The sequence below is a fragment of the Atractosteus spatula genome, chromosome 5, assembly GCF_055471065.1.
Source record: "Atractosteus spatula isolate fAtrSpa1 chromosome 5, fAtrSpa1.hap1, whole genome shotgun sequence".
Classification (NCBI taxonomy): domain Eukaryota; kingdom Metazoa; phylum Chordata; class Actinopteri; order Semionotiformes; family Lepisosteidae; genus Atractosteus; species Atractosteus spatula.
This window is the reverse complement of record NC_142710.1, coordinates 31,404,130-31,425,415: the sequence shown is the minus strand read 5'-3', so window position 1 is coordinate 31,425,415 and position 21,286 is coordinate 31,404,130. Positions and strand designations below refer to the sequence as shown.

General features: G+C 37.3%; 1 protein-coding gene across 1 annotated transcript in view; it reads left to right on the top strand.

Annotated features, from left to right (window-relative positions):
* The window catches only part of LOC148834947 (tolloid-like protein 2), a 76,507-nt gene that overhangs the window by 36,111 nt on the left and 19,110 nt on the right, over positions 1–21,286 (top strand). Inside the window, exons 2-8 of the mRNA XM_088916673.1 lie at positions 3,558–3,668; positions 6,277–6,357; positions 11,959–12,129; positions 14,214–14,331; positions 14,861–15,039; positions 17,152–17,257; positions 19,695–19,819. Of these exons, the coding sequence (XP_088772799.1) occupies positions 3,558–3,668; positions 6,277–6,357; positions 11,959–12,129; positions 14,214–14,331; positions 14,861–15,039; positions 17,152–17,257; positions 19,695–19,819 (891 nt within the window). The remainder of the gene's footprint in view (positions 1–3,557; positions 3,669–6,276; positions 6,358–11,958; positions 12,130–14,213; positions 14,332–14,860; positions 15,040–17,151; positions 17,258–19,694; positions 19,820–21,286) is intronic.

The window sequence follows — 21,286 nt, the reverse complement described above, 5'->3', positions numbered from 1 at the left end:
ATGGACTTCTATTTCAATATCATTAGCGATTTAGCAAGAAAGTTGCTAAAATTAGCAGTTTATCTTCTCTTTGAAGCCTATTATTCTGCATGTGTGCTACATTAGACTTTGATGTCATTTCCTGTGATTTGTTTTCCAAGTAAAGTAAGTAAAATAAATTCCAAGGCATCTTTTCTGTGACTTTGAGCAAGTCGTCTATTTCCGATGTATGAGCCCTTCATTAAGGCATTTTGACTTGAGATTTGTGCTGTGCACCAGTCCACATTATTTCTTAGCGTTTAGTTTGGAAAATTCTTTTCAATTTTTTTTTGCCAGGTCAGTCTAGTTAACATTGCCAATAACAATCCAAGCAGAAAGAACAACATTCCTGTAATAGGAAATGAGAGACAGGCATCAACACCTCCATTCCTGATTCATCATTATCTCTACATTTAGATATGGTTGTATAAAATGCTGGAATGTAGATTTGGGGAAAAAACTCCAAGTGGTCAGTTGATATACTGATTTTGATTCAAGAGTTTTTGCAAATATGTTCTGTAACTGCTTAGCTGGATTGAAAACCTGTATTTTCACAGGTTTGTTTTCTTTATGGAATGCATAATCTTGTGTTTAAATTAATTGTACAGTCATTTTTGAAAGCCTTAATGAAATCCACAGGGTCCTGGGATAAAGTCCAGGCCAAATATGTGGGTGCCATGAGAACACAAGACAGACCTGAGAGAGGGCAAACACAATTGTAGAGTATATCAATCTGATACTGTACATTCAACAACTTAATTTTTACAGCAATTTCATTTTTAAAACCTGCTGTCCTCAATTTCTGTCCATCAGCCACATGATTTACAGAATTTAATAACATGCAATGAACATATTTTTCTTTGAAGTTTATCCTGTTCTGTCTTGTGTTTCACTAAAAAGAAGTGTTTAAATTTTATCTTGTATATGTAGCTTCATAGCTTAGGATCTTGGACATTGTCTTTTTAATACAGACAGTAGCAGACCTAGTAATCTCTATACCTACCACCCCTAGAGTAAATCTATGGATTTTATACTCCTTGTGTGACATACTATAAATAATTATTGACATGTTGGTTCCTAAATTACCCATTTTTGTACATCCGTTTGTAAATGGCAGAGGTATTTTAATTAATGTAGTAAGACTAAGGGCCCAAGCATGTCCTGCAGTATTAATGCTTTTTAAGAACGAGTGCCCTGCAGTAATTATATTGAACCAATGGCCCATAAATGCTTCCTGGAGGATGGACAGATCTCCCATCTGATCCTGGTCAGTAAAGGACCGCTGATGTGTAGAAAAATAAGCTCTCAACAAACCAATTGTAGCCATTTCAGTCTTGGCCCGAACTCTACATCTGAACTACCTATTACATGGACATAAGTTTTAACGTGTAACAAATGCTGTTGTCTCTTGTGCCTTGTGTCTTTGTTATCTTTGTGGAATATTGTAGTAAAGCAGATGGCTGATAATCACTCTACAGTATGTGAATGGACACCCTAGAAAGATTTAAACTCCCTTTGAGGGCCACTGGGGAAATTGTTATGGGCAATTTCAGAGAAGAGCTTCGAACCCAAACTTTCACAATAACATTCACATTGGCAGAAAAGAAAGTATTTCTGTAGACAGACTGAAATAAACTATAAATAGTTGAACAGTAGTTTTTTATTTCAAATGTCGGTCTTGCATGCGTGTGAGCTATCGTGTCTATCGTGTGTCGTCTGGGTCTGCCCTCATTCTGTTAAGTCCAAAGTCTTACAATTCTGTCTGTTCTTCCCATGGCCTTAAATAAGGGCAGGACCTCCCTCCCTGCATTAATATAGAACTAAACATGTCCTCCTGAGAAAGACCTCTTATTTCTGCATCGTTCCCATGCTAGCAGCTTTTCTAAACTTTCCAGTATGAACGCATGAAACCACTGTTCACAAGTGCCTCAACAAAAGAATTGTCTGTTCTCTGTGTATTCAGTGCCCTCCTGGGTTCCTCCTTCGCTTGTTTCTGACCCCTGAACTGAACTGTTAGAAGTGCACACAAGAAATCTAGGATACGACCAAGCACATGTTCTACTTGTGAAATAACAATATGGATTTCATGTATATAAAATGCATTTTTTATAAGATTCCTGCCGTACTGCCATTTGCTAATCTCATCTTCTAGTCACTGCAGACAGAAAATCAATTCATTTATTATTCAGTCAGTACCTCATTTCAGAGTTGTTTTTGTGCTGTTAGCATTGCGTCCTTCAGCAAAACAAAGCACACAGCTTGGCTTGGTCAAAAATTCCACTTGTAAAATAGTATACTGTAGGTTAGACCTTGTCAGAGCTTTTAATGGAAATGTACCATTTCAGAAGGATAAGCCTCTAACTTGGCTGTGTTTGTTTTTCATATCATTAAGATATGTAGTAGTGACTTCAGTTTTACTCCTTTTTACTTTTATGTTCTGATCAAATAGATTAAAAACCATATCTCGGCTTAGTGATTTTTTAGGGGGTAGGTTATTTTGATGTTGAAAATGTCCTTAAAAATCTCCTGTTCAATTAAAATAAAATGATAGCCTCTGCCCTTGTGCCTGGGGATAAATCATCTCCTGGAGTCTTGCCAAACTGTGCCTCTTACAGTGTTTGCTGCTGACTGCTTTACTTTTCAGAAGTAAATAATCCCTGGATAATATAAAAATAAAATATTTGGAAATGCCCTTGATCCAAAACAAAAGATCAGGTATCCTGTTTGTGGCCCTGTTTATGTAACAGACTTTTACAGCAAACGTTACCAGAGCACAGTAATGAGAATGAGCCGGAAGGTAGTGGTTTTCTGGCCTACTTCTGTCATCTTCTAATAAACATTGCATTTTGTATTATTAGTAGCTTACAAGAAGCCATTATCCAGAGCAATGAGAACATTTGCAAAATAATCTAAAAATCGACTTCTGAATTAAATGTCTAAGAGTCTTGGATTGACAGTGTGAATGTGGAAGTAATATTTAATTGGAGTTAATGAGATTCCCAATTACGCACGAGGTCAGTTGATTAAATTGATTTGCTGAGCATTGAGTCAGATAGGTAAAATACAGGCCAGGCAGTGAGCTCCAAACTTTGACAAAGCTATCCTCTTTCATGTTTTTTTTATTAGGAGGGTTCTATGCTAATATGCTTATATTATCTTGTGTTAATATTCTGGAAATGTGTCTTTTTTTTCTTGATGTCTTCTTAACATCCTTCTTTTGGTCAGTTCTACCTTGATATTTACTTCTTTGTACATGCATGTGGCAGATTCTCCTTTGTAGCGTATGTATCTTTATCTTCTTTGTTCTTACACCAGTAAAACACGACATGGATGGAATGATATTGCACCTTGCCTCTGTGATAGCAATTTCACATCTGAGTGTGAGATTGTGTCATGACAATACAGCTGTGTATCAGACGTCCAACACAGGAATTCCTGTGTCACAGAAGTGGATTAACAGATGTAGTATGACCATTCACTACAGCTTGTAATTAATGATTGAGGCCCACTGTAATGGGAATTATGCTTTTTTTTAACAGTTGCCTTTTGGGGAGATATAGCTTTAGATGAAGAGGACATGAAGCTCTTTCGCGTTGACGAGGCCAGTCTCTCAGCTAAGCTCTCAGCCGGAACTAGAGGACACACTTCAGGTGAGCTGCAACAGTAAGTGGAGTGCGGAGGGAAGCTTGAATCCTAGCTATAAAAATAACTGACCGTGACAGGCATATCCCAAAGAGTAACACAAGGTTATCTGAGATCTGCCAAATCTGGGTGGTCACAGCACCTTCCCCTGCAGTATGCCATACATCTGTTAGTCAATAGTCTCTTTTTTACTGTAATAGAGACTGATTAAAAGCTGGCTATTCTAAATTGAAGAGGAGAAGAAAAAGTTAAAACAATTGATGATGGCAGATTTAAATAATGTATTACAGAACAAAAGCAACTCAAGTGCTGTTAGACCACAGAGTATAGAGCACCACACCAAGAAACTTAGTGAAAGCTATTGAAAGTAAACTTATGAGTGATGTTTATGATATAAAGAAAGTGAATCAGTACTGCTGTTAAAATATACTGTATCCCCTGGACAGAGGTAGATAGTTGCTTCCTATACTGTAGATGGAGGTGTATAAAAAATAGGAAGAATTCTCTTCTCCCCTTAAACACAGAGATAGAAAAAAAATGATAGTCATTTTATAACATAATGTAGCCATAGTGTAGCTTTCTATCACTGTCACTGAGGAGTGTATGCAGCTGCCAGAATCCTTATATACACCACCATATTGAAGAGAGCTATAAACCTGGGCTCACTTGCAGCACTTCTCACCAATAATCTAATGCCAAATCCCAACTTGCCAGGAGTACTGTAGCTTCAAACTTGTGGTGTTGTTTCCCTGTAAAACTCTTAGCACTTCTGCATTTTATTATAGTGTTTTAGTGGTGCCCTAAATTAATTTAGACACAAGAAAAAGAGGTTAGAAGAGGTTAGGTTGGGGGGAAAAACAGTTGGGGGATATTAATTTGTTGTCAGTGCATTAAGAATTTCATTGTGTTTTTTAAGGTTAGACTCTTTTGGAGTTAAAAGAGCTGGAAAGATTTGTTAGAATGGACTGCCAAAGCCAATTTGCTGATAGGGACTGGAGGGAGGCACATGAATTATATACTGGTAGAAACCATAAACACACACAGCTTGTTGCCAAATGTTTGAACCACTGAAAGAACGTTAAGTAGAAGAGTGACTTGTTTTTGAACCACTAAAAGACTCTGAAATCAAGTTTTTTAAACACAGAACATCTGAGTTTGCGTATTTGCACATTTTACAATGTAATTTGTTACAAGGTAAGAAATTGTATATTTCTGAACATGATTCTATCCTTGTGTATTTTTCTCTCCATTTTGTATAAAAGTGCTATTCTATTTTCATTTTGCATAGCATCGCCTGAGAATTTGTCATGAGAAGATTTACCCATTTTTATTTTTCATCAGAAGCTGGAGCTTCAGATAAACTTGGGATAGAATTACAAATGTAATCTCCACTCTGAGCATTGAGCCCCGAGATCCTGGGCACATTTCTGTCTGAAACATGGCAGAGGTCAGTGCTTGATGTTGGGGACTCAAACCTGAATAACCCTCATTTTCATTCACACTTCACTCCCAGAGCCCAACTTGTTAGCTGCTCTTTCAAAAGCTGTTTGAACATCTTTCTCCTTGTTAAGCTTCTTGTTATTACAATTAACCTCCATGGAAAAGTGTTTGTGAGGCTGCTTGGCTCGGAGCTTATTGGAGCTGCTTTTCCTAAGAGTGTGAAGTCAAGACTGTGAGGTTTTCCATCACAAAAAAGATAGATGTAGCAGACCTGTATCCCTCTGCACTTCATTTAACACTGTAGGCCAGACTTGCTAAGCTTTTAACCAAAAACAACTTTACAGAATATGCTGCACGTGGAAATATTTAAAACCTTATTGACTGTTTTCTGTATTTTGTTTTGCAAAAAGCTTTTACAGTTTTTTTAATCATTCTTAGCTTGTGAAACTTGGTATGGAGACATTCTGACTAAAGTCACATGTTGAGCACATATTCTATCGCATATGATAAAACATTGCATTTTTGTCTTATTCTGCACAATTCAGCCAGACTGAAATATACTGTTTTTCTAATACTGTGGTTCACTTATGCTCTCTTCAAGGTCATATATGTTTTATATCTACAATATAAACAGATATCTCCAAGCTTGTCACTGCTGCTTATTGTTGTTATTGTCAGTAGCAGTGAAGCTATCTATTTCTTCTTCATTTCCTTGGATGAAGTTCTTAAGAATGCTGGTTTTGGGCTGCAAGATTAACTTCTGGTCCCTCAAGGCACTTGCTTACTAGCAAGATTCCATATTTAATGTGTCTTTTCAGTCCCTTCAAATCTTCAGGTATTGAAACACCCCCCTAGACTATATGTTCAGTAAGCTTTTGGGTTTTGTGGATTTTAAGATTTTTGGAAATGCAAAATGTCCACATTCTTTGAGAGGAATTATGCAAATATTACCCAATAGTGTTTTAGAACTTGGAAATAAAGAAAGTGCAAAGGCGTGGATGGTCTGAACATGATAAGCACCGTACCTGATCAATAGACTCATGCTTATGATCTGTATATTATTGGTGCTTTACCTGTAAATGTCTGTGTTTTCATTTTCAGGAGTTGCTCTTGTCAGTGCTGAGGAATCTCTCACATTGTTTGTTTCTTTCCTGTTATCTTGATTTTTTCTTTCAGGTGGAGTTGGGGAGCAAAGCAGTCTTTCTAGCCAGAATTCCACTACATCTGCAAACCATAAAAGCAGAAAAGTTAAAAAGGGTAATGTGGTACCCCACCCAGAGCTTTGGGTATCTTTGATATTTTATTATTAAATGTTACCTGATGTTTGGTTGTTGCCGTGGTGTGTGTATGTGATCTGTGTTATTTACAGTGTCTTAACTACATCTCTTAGGTGGTATCAGCAATGGCCACAGGTTATTGTTGCTGTAAGTATTGATATTTTAGTATTAAGTATATTTTTAATACTTAGTATATTTTAGATAGTTTTCAGAGTAGAATACTAGTTGCATTATTACAACCTACTAGCCTGATCTTGTTAGGTCTCAGTATCTGAACAAGGCTGGGATTAATCGGTAGTGGGGTGGAAGACCTTCAGGGCTACATGTGTTGCTGTTGTAGGTCTTGCAAATCTATGCCTTCAGCATGGAGTCTGGGGATGCTATACTGTAGGAGATGCCCACCTTTGGATGAAACATTGAACCAAGGCCCTGTGTCACTAAACATAAATGTATACATCATAACTGTTGTATCCCTGTGAAACTTCACTGTAGGCTTTCACGCTCAGGCCTTCCTAAAGTTACCCTCTCAATCCGATAGTTGAAGCTTTTTTCACTCCTCTTCTCATCTGCTGTGACTTGGGGCTGTTGGCACGTTAATGGCAGCAGCGTGTACCCCAGCTGTGAATATAAAACTCTTCGGGTCCTTGGGATGAAGAGAGATATACTGTATACTGTACATGCAAGGAGCTGTAGTGACTGCAGTTATAAGTTTTGTTTGTTTTTAACTGAACAGGAGATGTCAAAAGGTGATTCAATTATTTCTTAAACTGTTTTGTTTATACTGTAAAGAATGTTTTAAAGGGATAGTGTGCCTTAAATCAGTGGTGTTCAAGCACAGTCCAAAGAAACCTCTGTGGTTGCTGGTTTTCATTCCAGCCGGGCACTTAGTCACCTGTACTAATTGATGCATGTAATTGATCTGCTTGCTTACACTTTTTTTGTGCTCCCAGTGCTTGGTTTCAAAACTACACTGGAGAACATGTATCTATTTCTGCATACAGAATTTTATGCAGTCTGTCCTTATCTTGGTACTTAAAAGTTAAAAAAATAGATAAAAGGGGAAAATAATACAGGCTAAATGGGTGATCGGTTTATGCCGAAATGACACAGTTGAAAATAACAGTGTGTCAGACAATCCACGATGAGGCTTTTTTTCTTTCACTTTTGTCTGATTAGATACATTTCAGCTCACACCTGAATGATAGGAGTTTTAAAACTCAGAAAGTGGCACACATTTGACCAGATCTCCCTATATAACAGTTTTGCAGAACTGTTTAACCCTTGTAAAATTCATTAGAGCCCAAACCAACAAAACTACTGCACAATGAGAAGTGACCTGTCAAACACAAAAATCAGTTATTTTCATCACCATAATCACGTCACAACTTAAAAATGGACATATGTCTGAACTGTTTGATGATTACCATGCTTTTTGAACAGATTCTTCTTAATTAATTTTATAGATGTGTCTGACATAATTGAAGAGCTTGTTGTGTCAAGAAGGAACTGTTGCTGCAGACAACAGTAGACCCATGTAGTTAAGTAGGGTTCTAAATTGATATTTTTTCTCTTCTTGTGTAACAGATGTGCAAACAGTGGCCAGCTACACTTGTATCTTGAAATAATGTAGTATATATTTGACATCAGTCATCACCAACTTTATATGGTCCAAACCCTTTTCAAAATGTCTATAAAGAACTTATTTAATTAGCCCTGTAGTTTGAAGGCTTCAAACTAGCTGTTTTCTTTCCTAACATAGGCACACCTCTCTTCGTAAACATCTATGGAAACACTTAGAGTAACAAACTTCAATGAACAATGTCTGTGCTTTATGATATGCAAAAAAACCAGCGTTGTTTGTGAAGAAAGCAGGAGACATTAATCTACTGTTAACTTTGTTTTACTGAGTCTTCCTAACGTTAAAAAGGTTGCCAGTCATTATTCACATTTGCAGGTTTTTCCAAGAAGTTCTCAGCTAATGAGGCTGAATCGATCAGTGTTAACAAGTCAAGAGCAGCTTATTTGTTTTTATCTCCAATACGTTGCTGTTATGTGGTCTGGAAGGAGGCAAAATCAATTTGATTAAGTACCAGTTGTTTTGCATTTAAAAGATTGATGGCACCTCTAACACTAACACTTTTTAAGGCAGCAACTAGGCTGTTCTTTCTGAGGGGGTTATTTACTGAACCTTTAGCGGGTATCTAGGGGCTTTTATTTTTGGAGACCTGGTTGCAAACAATTAGAAGCACTACATCATCCTCTTAGGCTATCCATCATTGCTCCCACACAGTGATTAGACTTACACAGACTAAAATTACAAACAAGAAAGTATTTGTGAGGTCAGGTTCTTCCCATTTTCCAGATGAGTCCTGGGAGGAGAAACATGGGAACCAGTAAGTAACCAACTGGTATCTTTGCGAAAGCAAAGCCACAAGGCAGAGAAGTTTAAATTTCCTTGACTGAAAAGAAACTGAGCTACAACAGGAAAGAATAAAGGATGCCATGGGGATCATATTCCATTCTTGTCGTTAAAGTACATTTAGTGTTTAAGTAAACATAACAGGGCCATTTTTGGACACCCTGATTTTAGTGATTGATGGGAATGGACAGGGGTCTTACATGACTTCAGCAACACAAGGGGGATTTAGAAGAAATGAAAATGCCTCGTGTTGTAGCATGAATGACTATACCATTGTAAAACTGCCAATAAGAGATGGAAGTAAAAGAGTTTTTCTTTATGTGCTTTTTACGTTGCTCAGTGGCTTCAAGGTTCTCAGAAGCTGTGCGCATATATATTTTTCACTCTATTAGTGGATTAAAATGTTATAATCCCAAGGGACACAAGAATATTTGTAGGAAAAACTTTTGCAAAAGGGCTTATATTGGTTTGATTAAAGCTGAACTACTGTAGATCTTCTGTTCGGTTCAGTTAAGCCTTCTCCACAGCTATAATACTGTTCATGATTTAAAGACAGATAACTCATGATGACGTTCCTGTCATGTGCGTTTTATGGAAAACTGGAAAAAAAAATCCAGATGGTCATTTGGAATTGTTCTTCAAGGTTGGGCACAGTCTATAAATTATATTAATATTAAAGTAATAATTTTATACGTATAGTACATTGCAGCGTTTTTTCTTTTCATTATTTGTTATTTTTTTCATTGTGTAATGTTTTAAAAGAAGAACACCCTGGGGGTGGGTGGGCAGTTTAGAGTAGAGTTTATAGCCCTGAAGTCCTGAAGTGGGTTGTGGGTTTGAGTCCCCTTCGCAGCTAATGCTGTGTGTGCCCCTGATCAAGGTGCTCTGGCCCCACTCGAGTACGAGTGTACTCATTGTACGAGTAACATCATTGCTGGATATAAATTGGATATAAAGCTCTGCACCACATCACCACAAGCCTCTTTTTTACAAGGAGGCACCTGCTCTCTGTTCACTGCATGCCAATTGAACTGATAACCTGCAAGGATGTACACACCTGTCTTGCCCTGTAGATTCTGGATAAAGACTGTGTGCCCTCTGGAGTGGGGCAAATCTTCATAGGCAAATTGTGCTAATTGGGAAAGAGAAACCCCTGTGGATAGAAGCGTTTAGTCTCTGATGTACTGATAGCACAGACCTTTCCGGTACTATGCTTCTGTTAAATTCTGACAGGAAGGATTTGCTTGCTCATGTTTCAGCTGTGGAGATCAATGAAAAGAGCTCCGTCAGCAGCGGCTTGTAATCATCTTTGTCAGAGACCCCCTCGCGTGCAAAATGAAAGCCCAGAGTGCTTGGGCTCAAATCGCTTTAATGAATCCCAGGGCATCGTTTTCAGGCTTGCTCCTCGCACATAATGGTACCGTCCTTTCTGTTCTTACACAAAACTAATTGGCTTCGAAAGCTGTTTTTTTTACCTTGTAAAGTAACTGGTTCAAGTTTACACGTAAAATTGTGCAATTTTATCTTTCAGAGATTAAGTATTAAAAGTGATAATGTGGTTTTCAATTAAACACTAAAGCATGTACAGTTGGGTCTCACCTGTGTCATTGATAAACTGCTTTTAAAAAACAGAATACATACAGTATGATGGTAAAACATTTTGACGCACACTCTTTAGACACAGTAGTTGTTGGGTTTTTTTGCAAATCTGAGAATTATTTGTAGTTGCAGATTCATTAATAAATTAGAAATCCGTTAAATTGTTTTGTGTTTTCTGGTCTCCATTAAAAGAAATCGTACAGGTTAACATACTGTACTGTATGGTTGTGATTAGCAGTTTTCTTGAAAAACATGAGTTTATGAATAAATTGAAATGAAGCATTTTCAGTGATTGGTGAAGAGGATTGCAGTGAATCTAAATTCCACATGTACAATTATTCGTGTTAGAAGACATTTCAGCATATATACAGAAGTGTTGTCTATGGTTTCTGGAAATGCTGGAAAGTATTTAGGACCACATGTGACTTGGAAGGAAGTGGGATGTCCAGGATATGCAATACATGTCCAGGACAATTTAAAAATTTAACCCGAACTGTCAGAAGAACGTCCCCCGACATTGCTGGATTATTCCCAGTGCTATTTATCTGCAGTAAGAATGTAGTTCATTAACTAAATGTAGTTGAACTACATTCTTCAAGGTCAAATTTGAACTCCTATTGGGTCAATGATGCAATATGGTCATTGGTGCAAGGATCAATGCACCTGGTATTCAAACTGACATCTTCACTTGACCTTGTCCAGGTGTTCAGAGAAGGATTTTATTTCTAAATGAAATATGAATGTGATTGTTATGGAAATGATTGCGATGTGGTTTCTGTTGAAAAGAATTGTGGTGGTCTGGCAGAAGTTACACAGCTGATACCACCAATTCTTTCACTAAAAAACAGATTTAATAATAATACTAATAATAATAATAATAGACATTTGGTGTAGCTTAGAACTTCAGAGTCCAAGTTGGAGCCTCACATTTTTCCACTGCCTACACAAGCTGAAGTGTTCATCTGCCCATATTAAGACAATGTGATTTTTAAGGAAATTGTGTTTCTCTAATCTGTAAATTACGTTTTCGCAGACTGAAATAATGTTAAATCACTTTTCATATTGCACTGCTCTCTCCAATACAATCTTTTATATTCCAAACAAAAAGTGAGCATTTTAAAATGAAGAATTGACTTTCTGTAGGAATTACACATTTTGGTAATGATGTACTTAATGTCTGATGCATTATTGTACATGTTTGGATTGCTGGATTGAAATATGTTCTTTTGGTAACAAAGAAAATGCTGTTATAAGCATAATACTGAACACTGAAGTCTATCAGGTGGCTCTATCCTCGAGACCCTTGAGTTTACATGGAGCTTTAAATGGAATTGCAGATTTCATCTCATTTGACAGCCTGTTTCCAGTGCATGACCTTTGCCATCTTTTTTCCAAAGAAAGCTACAGTGTAGTTTAATTGAAATGTGTGTGAATGCACTGTGATGTAAGTAGCAAAATATCCTCAGGATTCGTGATTATTTGGTATTACTGTAAACAGACAGTGTTTGGGAGGGACTGAAAATTCCATTGTGATTTAAACAGTATTTGTTTTTCATTTACTAGACCCAAAGCGGAGATACATTCAAGGCAGCAGACAAAAGAAGAGAAATCCAAAAAGCAGAGCTTCAGGAGCTGATGAGGCAGTGAGCAGGGTGCGCAGGGCAGCTACATCTCGCCAGGAGAGGATATGGCCTGGTGGTGTGATTCCCTATGTGATAGGAGGAAACTTCACCGGTTAGTAACACAAGGAAAATACTTCATCGTCCAATTTGCTCATAATTCACAAGTTTACATTTGTCTGTTTTTTTAATTCTCCAGCTGTTCACAGGATCACTGAAAATAATAAAAAATTAAATAAAACAATTCCCATGATTCAAAGTTGTATGACACAGGAACAGTTTAAAAACACTGTTAATCTTTAGTCAAGGACAAGAAGAATGCATAAAGAGATTTAATTAAGATTTTCCTGATCCTATAAAAGTCAGACCAAGTCAATCACAGCTATTTTCCATCTTAGCACAGTACCAGAGTACACAGATGGGAATACAGTATCTGCTGCACCATTAGAGACACTTTTTTTTTACTTTACTGTAAGTGATCGATAACAAACCACAAAACCATGCTGAGGAGGCTAATTCTGAACAATCCTTTGTGGAATGGCTCAACAGAGCTCTTTGATCAATATCCTGCTTTCACACAGAGTAAGACAGGTTTAATGTTATCTTCCTTACATTGTTATTTAAAATAAGAGATGCATTTTTAGGAACATTCAGTAGTAGTATTTTTTACTATTTATTTATTAGCAGACACCCTTTTCCAGAGCAATTTACAATACATACAGTATATGAAAGTTACTTTAGATAACAATTAGGCTAAAAAAGTAAAACCATGTTCTCTGTGGTCTGGTTTTTTAACCCAGTAAAGGCATGAAAAAATAATGGTTAAAAATATGTTGTAATTTTTAAGTCTGACAGATCTTGACTGTTAGTTTTTCATTGTTCCATTTTTCTGTTGGCAACCGATTTAGAAAGTGAAAGCAATTCTTAAGCAATATTAAGAATATGCTATATTCTTATAGAATATGCCATATCAAAGCATATTAAAGAGTGTGCTATATTAATATGTGAAATATTAAGAAAACCTTTAACATTGCTTATCTTTTATATTAAAATTGAAGAGGTGAGTATTTTCAGTGATTTGTCTTTGAAGGAGCTGCATGCCTTGAGGTGTAATTTATCAATTCGTTCTTTCTTAATGTCCTGTTGTGATTCCCCGTGTGTTTGCTTGTGGAGGCAATTTAAAGAGGTGGAGATTGTAGAGATAAGAGATCTTGAAGGTTGACTCGGAATTAAAGGGGGACAAGGTAACGATAGGCTTTGTGTTGCGCACAAAACTGCTTTTGTGGGTGGGCTGGGTTAATTGTTAGGCTCTGAAAAGAATGGGGTGGGGTATGAAAGTAGAATCTTAGAGCTGTCAAGATGGTATCACAGGGGATCATGTGCATTAGAGAGGATAAAAGCTGCTGGAGATCTGAGACTTTGTACGCTCCAATGGGGGTGGTAAGGGAAGGTAATGGGATGGACACTGCAATGGGGGTGGTAAGGGAAGGTAATGGGATGGACACAGACCGGAGTGTGATGTTGCTTATCTTGATGGATGACAAAGTAATGAGATACCGGATGAAGCACTGTGGAGAGAAGCTATGCTTGCTGTTTTGCAAAATGTAAATATCTTACTTTAACCTTTAATCTTAAATGAAGGAATTAGACATGCAAGATCACCGCCTTCAAAAGATTTTGCCACTGGGTAGGAGGAAATAGTCCCGCAAGGTTCCTCTTCAGTGTTACACTACAAGACTAGTCATTGAGGTCCTTGTAAAGGAAGATGACAGTTCCTAGGTTAGACACCCAGCTTTTTTTTACCGCCCACAGAAGCCAACCGGAGCTTAAGCTATCATTCAGAACTTTGAAATCAGTGTTTCCATGCTTTGTGTAACAGATTGGTTTTTCATTTATGTGAGCTTGTGGTTTCTCCAATGACTGCATCATTCTTTTATCTTTGCTTGTCTTCTGTTTTAGTGTTATTCTGCCAGCGTCACAGGGGTGCATAATTGTTTGCTGAAATGTTAACCCTCTGTTTTTTTAATAGCTACATTGTGGAATGAAGCCACCCAAGGCTCTCACCACAGAAAACATAGTTCTTAGCTTACCTGAAAAATTCTTTAAGAAGAATTTATCTTTAAGTGTTTTCAAACATCACACCACACATTGAAAAACTTTATAGAACGCTACATTTTCTTCATCTTCATGTTTCCTCAGGTTCTCAAAGAGCTATTTTTAAGCAGGCCATGAGACACTGGGAGAAATTCACCTGTGTCACCTTTATTGAAAGGACAGATGAAGAGAGTTTTATCGTCTTCACCTATAGGCCTTGTGGGTAAGTCAGCTACTGGCAAGCGTCCATAAAGCTCATGTTTCTCAAGCAACAAAATAAAATATAAGAAAAGCGTTAAATAGGAATGTTGTATATTCTCCAGAGCATTGTCTACAGTTCATTAAAAAAATTGCACCTGGTTTTCCTTGCACCATAAAAACTGTGATCACCCACAAATTTTATTGTTTTAAATAATTTGTCATGTACTGTAGTTCATGGGTACAGTACCTAAAACTGCCTTTTTAAAAGTGTGGAAAAGTAATAAGCAGAATGTTTTTCATTAAGAAAAAACATTCTTGTGTTTGCATTGAATTTAAAAATGTTGTGCATTTGTTTGTTTGATTGTTTGTTTGTTTGTTTGTTTGTTTGTTTGTTTGTTTGTTTGTTTGTTTGTTTCCTAAAGGGTTTGTTATTGTAAAGCAGACTTAGAAAGGTGTGGATATAGTTTTTAGTAATGAACTCCTCAGGCAGTCTTTGGTGGTAGCAGGGTAGATGAGAAATCTAACCCTGCTAACTTGTCTGCTTCGTGTAGGTGCTGTTCCTATGTGGGCAGGCGTGGTGGAGGACCCCAAGCCATTTCCATTGGCAAGAACTGTGATAAGTTTGGCATTGTTGTCCATGAACTTGGTCATGTTGTAGGCTTCTGGCATGAACACACACGTCCGGACAGGGACCACCACGTCTCTATTATCAGGGAAAACATCCAGCCAGGTAAAACAGTGCTCTACTTCTGCATGGATACTATAGCATGGGACAAAATCCAGTTTTCCCAACTGTTTTCTAACCGCTTCATCCAATTCAGGGTCATGGGGGAGCCAGAACCTATCACAACAGGCAATGCGCTCAAGGCGTGGTGCACCCGGGACAAGACACCAGTCCATCACATGTCACAAACACATACACATACATGGAAACACACAGACACGCAGAACACACCAGGGCCAGTTTTCCCAGAAGCCAACATACCCGTACGCCTTTGGACTGTGGGAGGAAACCAGAGGACCCAGAGGAAAACCACGTAAACACGGGGAGAACATACATGCTCAACGCAGGAAACACCTCAGGTCCAGAATTCCACCCAGGGCTCCAGAGCTGCAAGACAGCTATACTTACCACTGCACCACCGTGCCACCCAAAATTCAGTTTTTGAAACTTTAAAAATATGGATGAGCTACACAGCTTTGCCATATTAAAGAGAGAATATGGAAACTAGTAGAAAATAATGCAGGAAACTGTTACAGGTGTTAATGAACACAGCTATTTACTGTATACTGGAGGTGTAGAATTGCTTTGGAAAAAGTAGTCACTTCCCCAGTCTTTTGAGGTGGTTATTATAGCCTGGCAGAGTTTTTTTTATTTGATTTAACTTTCATCTTGTTGTCTCAAGGCCTATAAATGAGCTTTACTGCCACGTTCCTTTGCTACCTTTGCAAAAATTATATTTTGTTTCAGAACATCACTGTGAAGTAACTGTTAGTTAGGAAAAGGAAGCAGTTCCTTTACAGGGAACAGTCTGGAATGTGCTGTATAATTAACATTTAAAATCTTTTTGTGTTCTGTTTTTTTCAGCTTGATTCTCCAAGTCATATTTTGTTTCCCAGTTCTCAATTTTTGACTAAAATATTCACAATCTAGCTTAACTTCATACTGAAACACTATTAAATATAAATATACCATAAGAGTTGTTGGATTTCCATTCCTCTCAGTACATTAGTTAATCATTTAAAACAAGCAGCTCAGTACATAATTCTATATTATTTATTAATTTCTGTCCCTCAAGTGGAAAGAAAACATTTTATTCTCAATAAAAATCTCAAATCTATCTGTGAGGAATTAAATGACCCAAATGTTTAAAACATATGGAGATAAAAAATAAACTTACTAGAACAGAAGTATTCAAAAGGCTTGATAGTTTAGCACAAGTCTGTGAAGTTTTTGAGTAAAGTTTGTACCTGTAACAGTAATAATCAGAATGTGTTCCTTGAGTGGAAAAAATCCCTCGAAATGAAAAAGGATTGAGTTTGCAGTGATTTAAAAAAAAGCAACAGTAAGAGTTTTATTAATGTGTTAACACTTATAGCCAAAGCTTTTTCTTGGTTCTGTTGGCTGAAATTGTAGAACTGGATGAATATATTCTGAAGACAGGTTTGTAATGGGCTTTGTGGAAAGTCAGTGCTTCAGCAGTGATGGCTTCTTGGCATAGAATGACCCCCTTGTACCCCTTGAGCAGAGAAAATCCTCTGCTCACAGTTTGACGGATATTGATTTTGCTGCGTTTCAAGGGCTAAATTTGATTACGCTTGCCCAAAATAAAACCAGCTCAATAATTCAAATTGGCGAGGAGAAGGAAAGTATATGTGGCGAGGTGGAATCTCGCCTGTAGCTTTGTGTCCTCCAGCAATTAGGCATGAGGCCAGGAGCTGCATTATTGCTTTTTTTCTTGATTCCTCGCCAAGCCCTCTGAAGGTCAAATGTCCCCATTTCTCATTTACCTCACTGGGGTGGCCATTCTGTGTTTAGTTTTTCACTGGAACACAATGGTTCATAGTCTGTTTGCATTCTATGATTTTACTGATTAATCACAAGTACTGTATTCTAGGACAGAACCAATGTTATTCTCAATGTAAAGTGCCTTTAAGCCTAGCTATAATTTTAAAGGTTTTTAAATTTACCTTGTGTTTTGGTACATCCATCATAGCTAAGATTATATTATGTATAATCTTGTGCTATGCACATTTGTAGCACAAGAAATAAAACTGACCAGCAAATGAATGTATACTTCTAACCTTTGAAGCTCTCCATTAACTAAGAATCACGTCACAGGACAGGAGTACAATTTCCTGAAGATGGAACCTGGCGAAGTGAATTCTCTGGGAGAGACCTATGACTATGACAGTATAATGCACTATGCCCGGAACACCTTCTCAAGGTTGGAGTCTAAGGTTATGTCTCTTTGTTTCTTTACAATGTCTTTAAATAGTAGCCATTCCCTCCTGTATTTCTGTGTTACAGCATTTAATTAGTTGTATTATTAGACTGAAACAGATTTAAAAAATTGCTGAAAAACATTTCAAGTATTTATACTGATAAACAGCATAAGAATTACCTTGTAATAGTTTAGCTTCATATAGATAGGATGCACTTGCATGATGTTTATAGAGAAGGATACATATGCTTCTATTTTTCCTTTCCAGTAGGTATTGAAAATTTCACTGTTTTTTTTTCCAAACCTGAAAGGATATTGAGTCATGTTTTTTCCACATAACTCATTAAAACATGTACCAGCAGATCAAGTCTTTTTTTAGCTCTGCCTAAGAGATATATGGGGTACTAAACTGATATTATTAGACAGGAGCCTTAAAGCAATGTTTTGTAGGTTTATACTATGATTATTGTGTTTTGAAATTAGAGTTTGTAAATTTATACTCAAACAAAGCTCTTCCTAAGCCTCTGTCAACTATATACTGTATATATAAAGAAATTGCACATTAACTATTCCAGTAAATATGTATTTAAAGTTAAAAAGCCTGAGATCCTCCGAAATATTTTTAAAAGCAGAGTGGGTAAATTGAAGTTAGTAGCAGACTATAGTAGCTCCACCAAACATTTTTCATCTACCCAAAATATTTAATTTCGGTAGATGTACTGGAGAAACAAGTATGTGCTGCATCATACTGTCCTGCCCATTAGTAAAGCATTGCAGATTTGACCATTTCTGGAGACACTGACACTCTGTAATGCTGTTTCCTCACATATCTCTACATAAATTGGTTTTGAGAAGCTGCGTCTTAATTGGGACACACACCCATGTCTCTTGGATCATTTGTGCCTAAGGTCATGTTCATTACAAATCCAAAATGAATGGAGCTGACAATCACACACAACACTCTTTAGGATATTCAGAACTTTGGAAAGCCCAAAACAGGAAATTACTGGAAATGGAAACCAGTTCTTAGCCTATTTGCAATTTCACCACTCCAATAAAAATAAAGCACACTGTCTAACAACATATTTGGTCTCTTTGGCTGTATTCTTCTGATCTTATCATCTCTCTGCAACGTACAGTATACTTTTCTTTGTTTGTTCCTCAGTGACAACTGTTTTGCATTCACCTCACCCTTAAAACTCTGCCTGACCAGACAATTATTGCTCCTTGTCATCCAACAGAACGTCCATACAAAGTTAAACATAAACTGTTTTTGATCCTTACATCTCCATTACTATGATTTTAATTACTAAATTTTAAACTGTATTTGACAAAATGATGGAAAGATGTCTGATGTTCTTTTTTCAGTACAGTGATGCAGTCATACTTTCATTTTTAGGCACTTCAAACTTCAATCATTTTACATTTGGCAGTTTTAAGAGTGACATAACCATTGGCACTGCTTCATAAAGTGTTTTATAACACTGTAAAATTGATAGAGAGTGCCCAATGCATGCTTTTGCCAACCCTGGTTTTGAAGTTGAAATGTGAGCACATGGCTTGAAAGGGTTTTTTCCTAGCCATATTTTTCTTATTTCCCCTGTTTCTTGTTTTTTTTAAATTTAATTTTAGAATCACCAATTCCTTTTTTAATTCTATACCTACACATTTTACAACTGTCTCGGTTTACAGCTGCAGCTTTTTTACTGCATGGGGACACAGCCATTCATATGATTCAAGCTTCACATGAATCAAGGACTGTACACCGTCCTTGGCACTAAACGGTGTACAGGACGTTTAGTGCCAAGCAGTGTACAGTATCTGACAACTCACTCATGTCACTGCAAGCTTGCAGGTGCTTGACAAGTCTGTTTCTCTGAAAGTCCAAACACCTGGCCCACTAACACCCATTCTAACCCAGCAGTGCCCTGCCAGTTGTCCACTGCCAGTCCTCTGTCAGCTAGTGACATTACCCAGGTGTGAACCAGCAACAACTGCGCCATTGTACTTTGTTTTCCATTTTTAGAGTTTCATGGTTTATGCTGACCTGCTGTTGATTCATATAGAAATGAATGTCACCAGTGGTATCATCTTTATTCAGGTCTCCATTACACATTGACTGACCTGTTTAGAATTAAAATATTAATTTTACAGTAGTTCTTGCTAAAAACCCCTGCTTGTATTTTTTCTGCATTGCAGTTATCAATGATAAAACTGTACTTATCAAGGTATTTATGTGTTTTGCAGCAACAGCAGCTGGTACAACATCAGTTGCAGTTCCTTTGCCATGCCCTGATGGCCTGTGTTTCAAATTTCTCAGTAATTTTACTGAGGCTAAAAAAGTGTCTTTTTGATGATTCTTCTGTGTTGCTCCAGGATTAGCCAGGATCTATGTTTGTATTGCCATGTTGATTGGTTACTGCTGCTGTCTGTATTATAGGGGTGTGTTCCTGGATACCATCCTCCCACGCAGAGATGATAATGGTGTGAGACCTCCTATTGGGCAGAGGGTTCGCCTCAGCAAGGGCGACATTGCACAGGCACGCAAGCTCTACAAGTGCCCAGGTAAGCGGGATGCTACAGGAATGCTTAGTTTGTATAACCGCTGGATAAATGATTATGAACCCTTGTTCAACACTGTTCCTGTGGATGATTTTTCATTTGCATTGGTTCATTGGTTAGGATCACACCAACGCTACAGTATCAACAGATCATTAAAGTGTGCATGCACAACATTTGTTAGTCTCTGTCCACTCAACATTGATCCTTATTTGCAGGTTTTCTTAACTTGAAGCCGTGCTGTACACACCTAAGAGACCAGGTGCTCCTTTCCTTCCATGGTCTTTGCTACTGATACCCCTACTAGTCAAGTCCCAACAATAATAACTGTCTTTGAGCCACTCTCCTATCCTGAAACTGTTCAGTCCCAGTTTTCTTTGTTCTCTGAATTCCTGACAAAATTGTCTGATTCATCATGTTTACTGTGCCTTCAGAGAAGGTTAGGAAAATCTGTTCTACTTGATGAGGTGGAGGATTCCTAACGACATTTTGACTAGTTATTGTAGGTATTGTAGGTAGTTATTGTAGATCAGAGTTGTGCCGAGAACCTCCTTGGTAGGGGAGTCGGTATGTCTTCCTGCTTTCATTAATCAGTCATCACCTTTTTAAGCAGCACTGCAATGGCATTTTCAAGGTTGTGTGTGTCTACAAAAATGGCCTTAAGAGCTTCATTATGCCTTATCCTTCCATTACATCAGTGAATCTGCTTGATTTGCTCTGCTTTCTTATGAAAATAATGAAAAACTCAACAATAACATTAATTATTCAAATGTTTAGGACTGGCAATGTCAATAATTAAATCATGTAGTTCTTCAAATACCAGGAAAAGTTCTTCCTCATTACATAGTAACTTCCTTATTTTGATACATTGTTTGGTTGTTAAAAATCTAAATATGCTTTAATTACTTTAGAATCTTGTTTAATGTCATTGATGCAACGGGTTTTTATTTTTTTGTAAGAAAGTCCTGTGATTTTCTTATTTGGATCCTCTTTGTGCAAAGGTGCGGCACAACTATTGCTTTTTGTATAAAAGAAAAGTATATTTTAACATGGAGAAAGCAGAGTTGTTTTCCAGTACAATGTAATGCAATGCTGTGATTGATAAAAGAAAGGTTATATCCATTTACATTTATGGACCTGGTTTGGAAGCAGAAGCCTAAAAGCAGTATGCAGGTGCTCTGTTGGCTGATTCAATACACTGCTGGGATCCAGTTACTTAACTTGTTTGTCAGAAGTAGACAAGCATGCATTTAGTTTTTCAAATTAATTTAAAAGTATTGTTTGTAAGTAAGATTAAATAATGATACACAAAGAATTATGCTGTGCAATATGTTCAGGTTTGGCTCATTTCACAAGGTTATGGTCTTCTACAAACAAGCATTTTTGTTGGCAAAGGACCACAATTAAAACTACGCCAGCTTAAAATCTATGGAGCTTTTAAGACGGATCATATTGTTTGTAATTCTTAATATG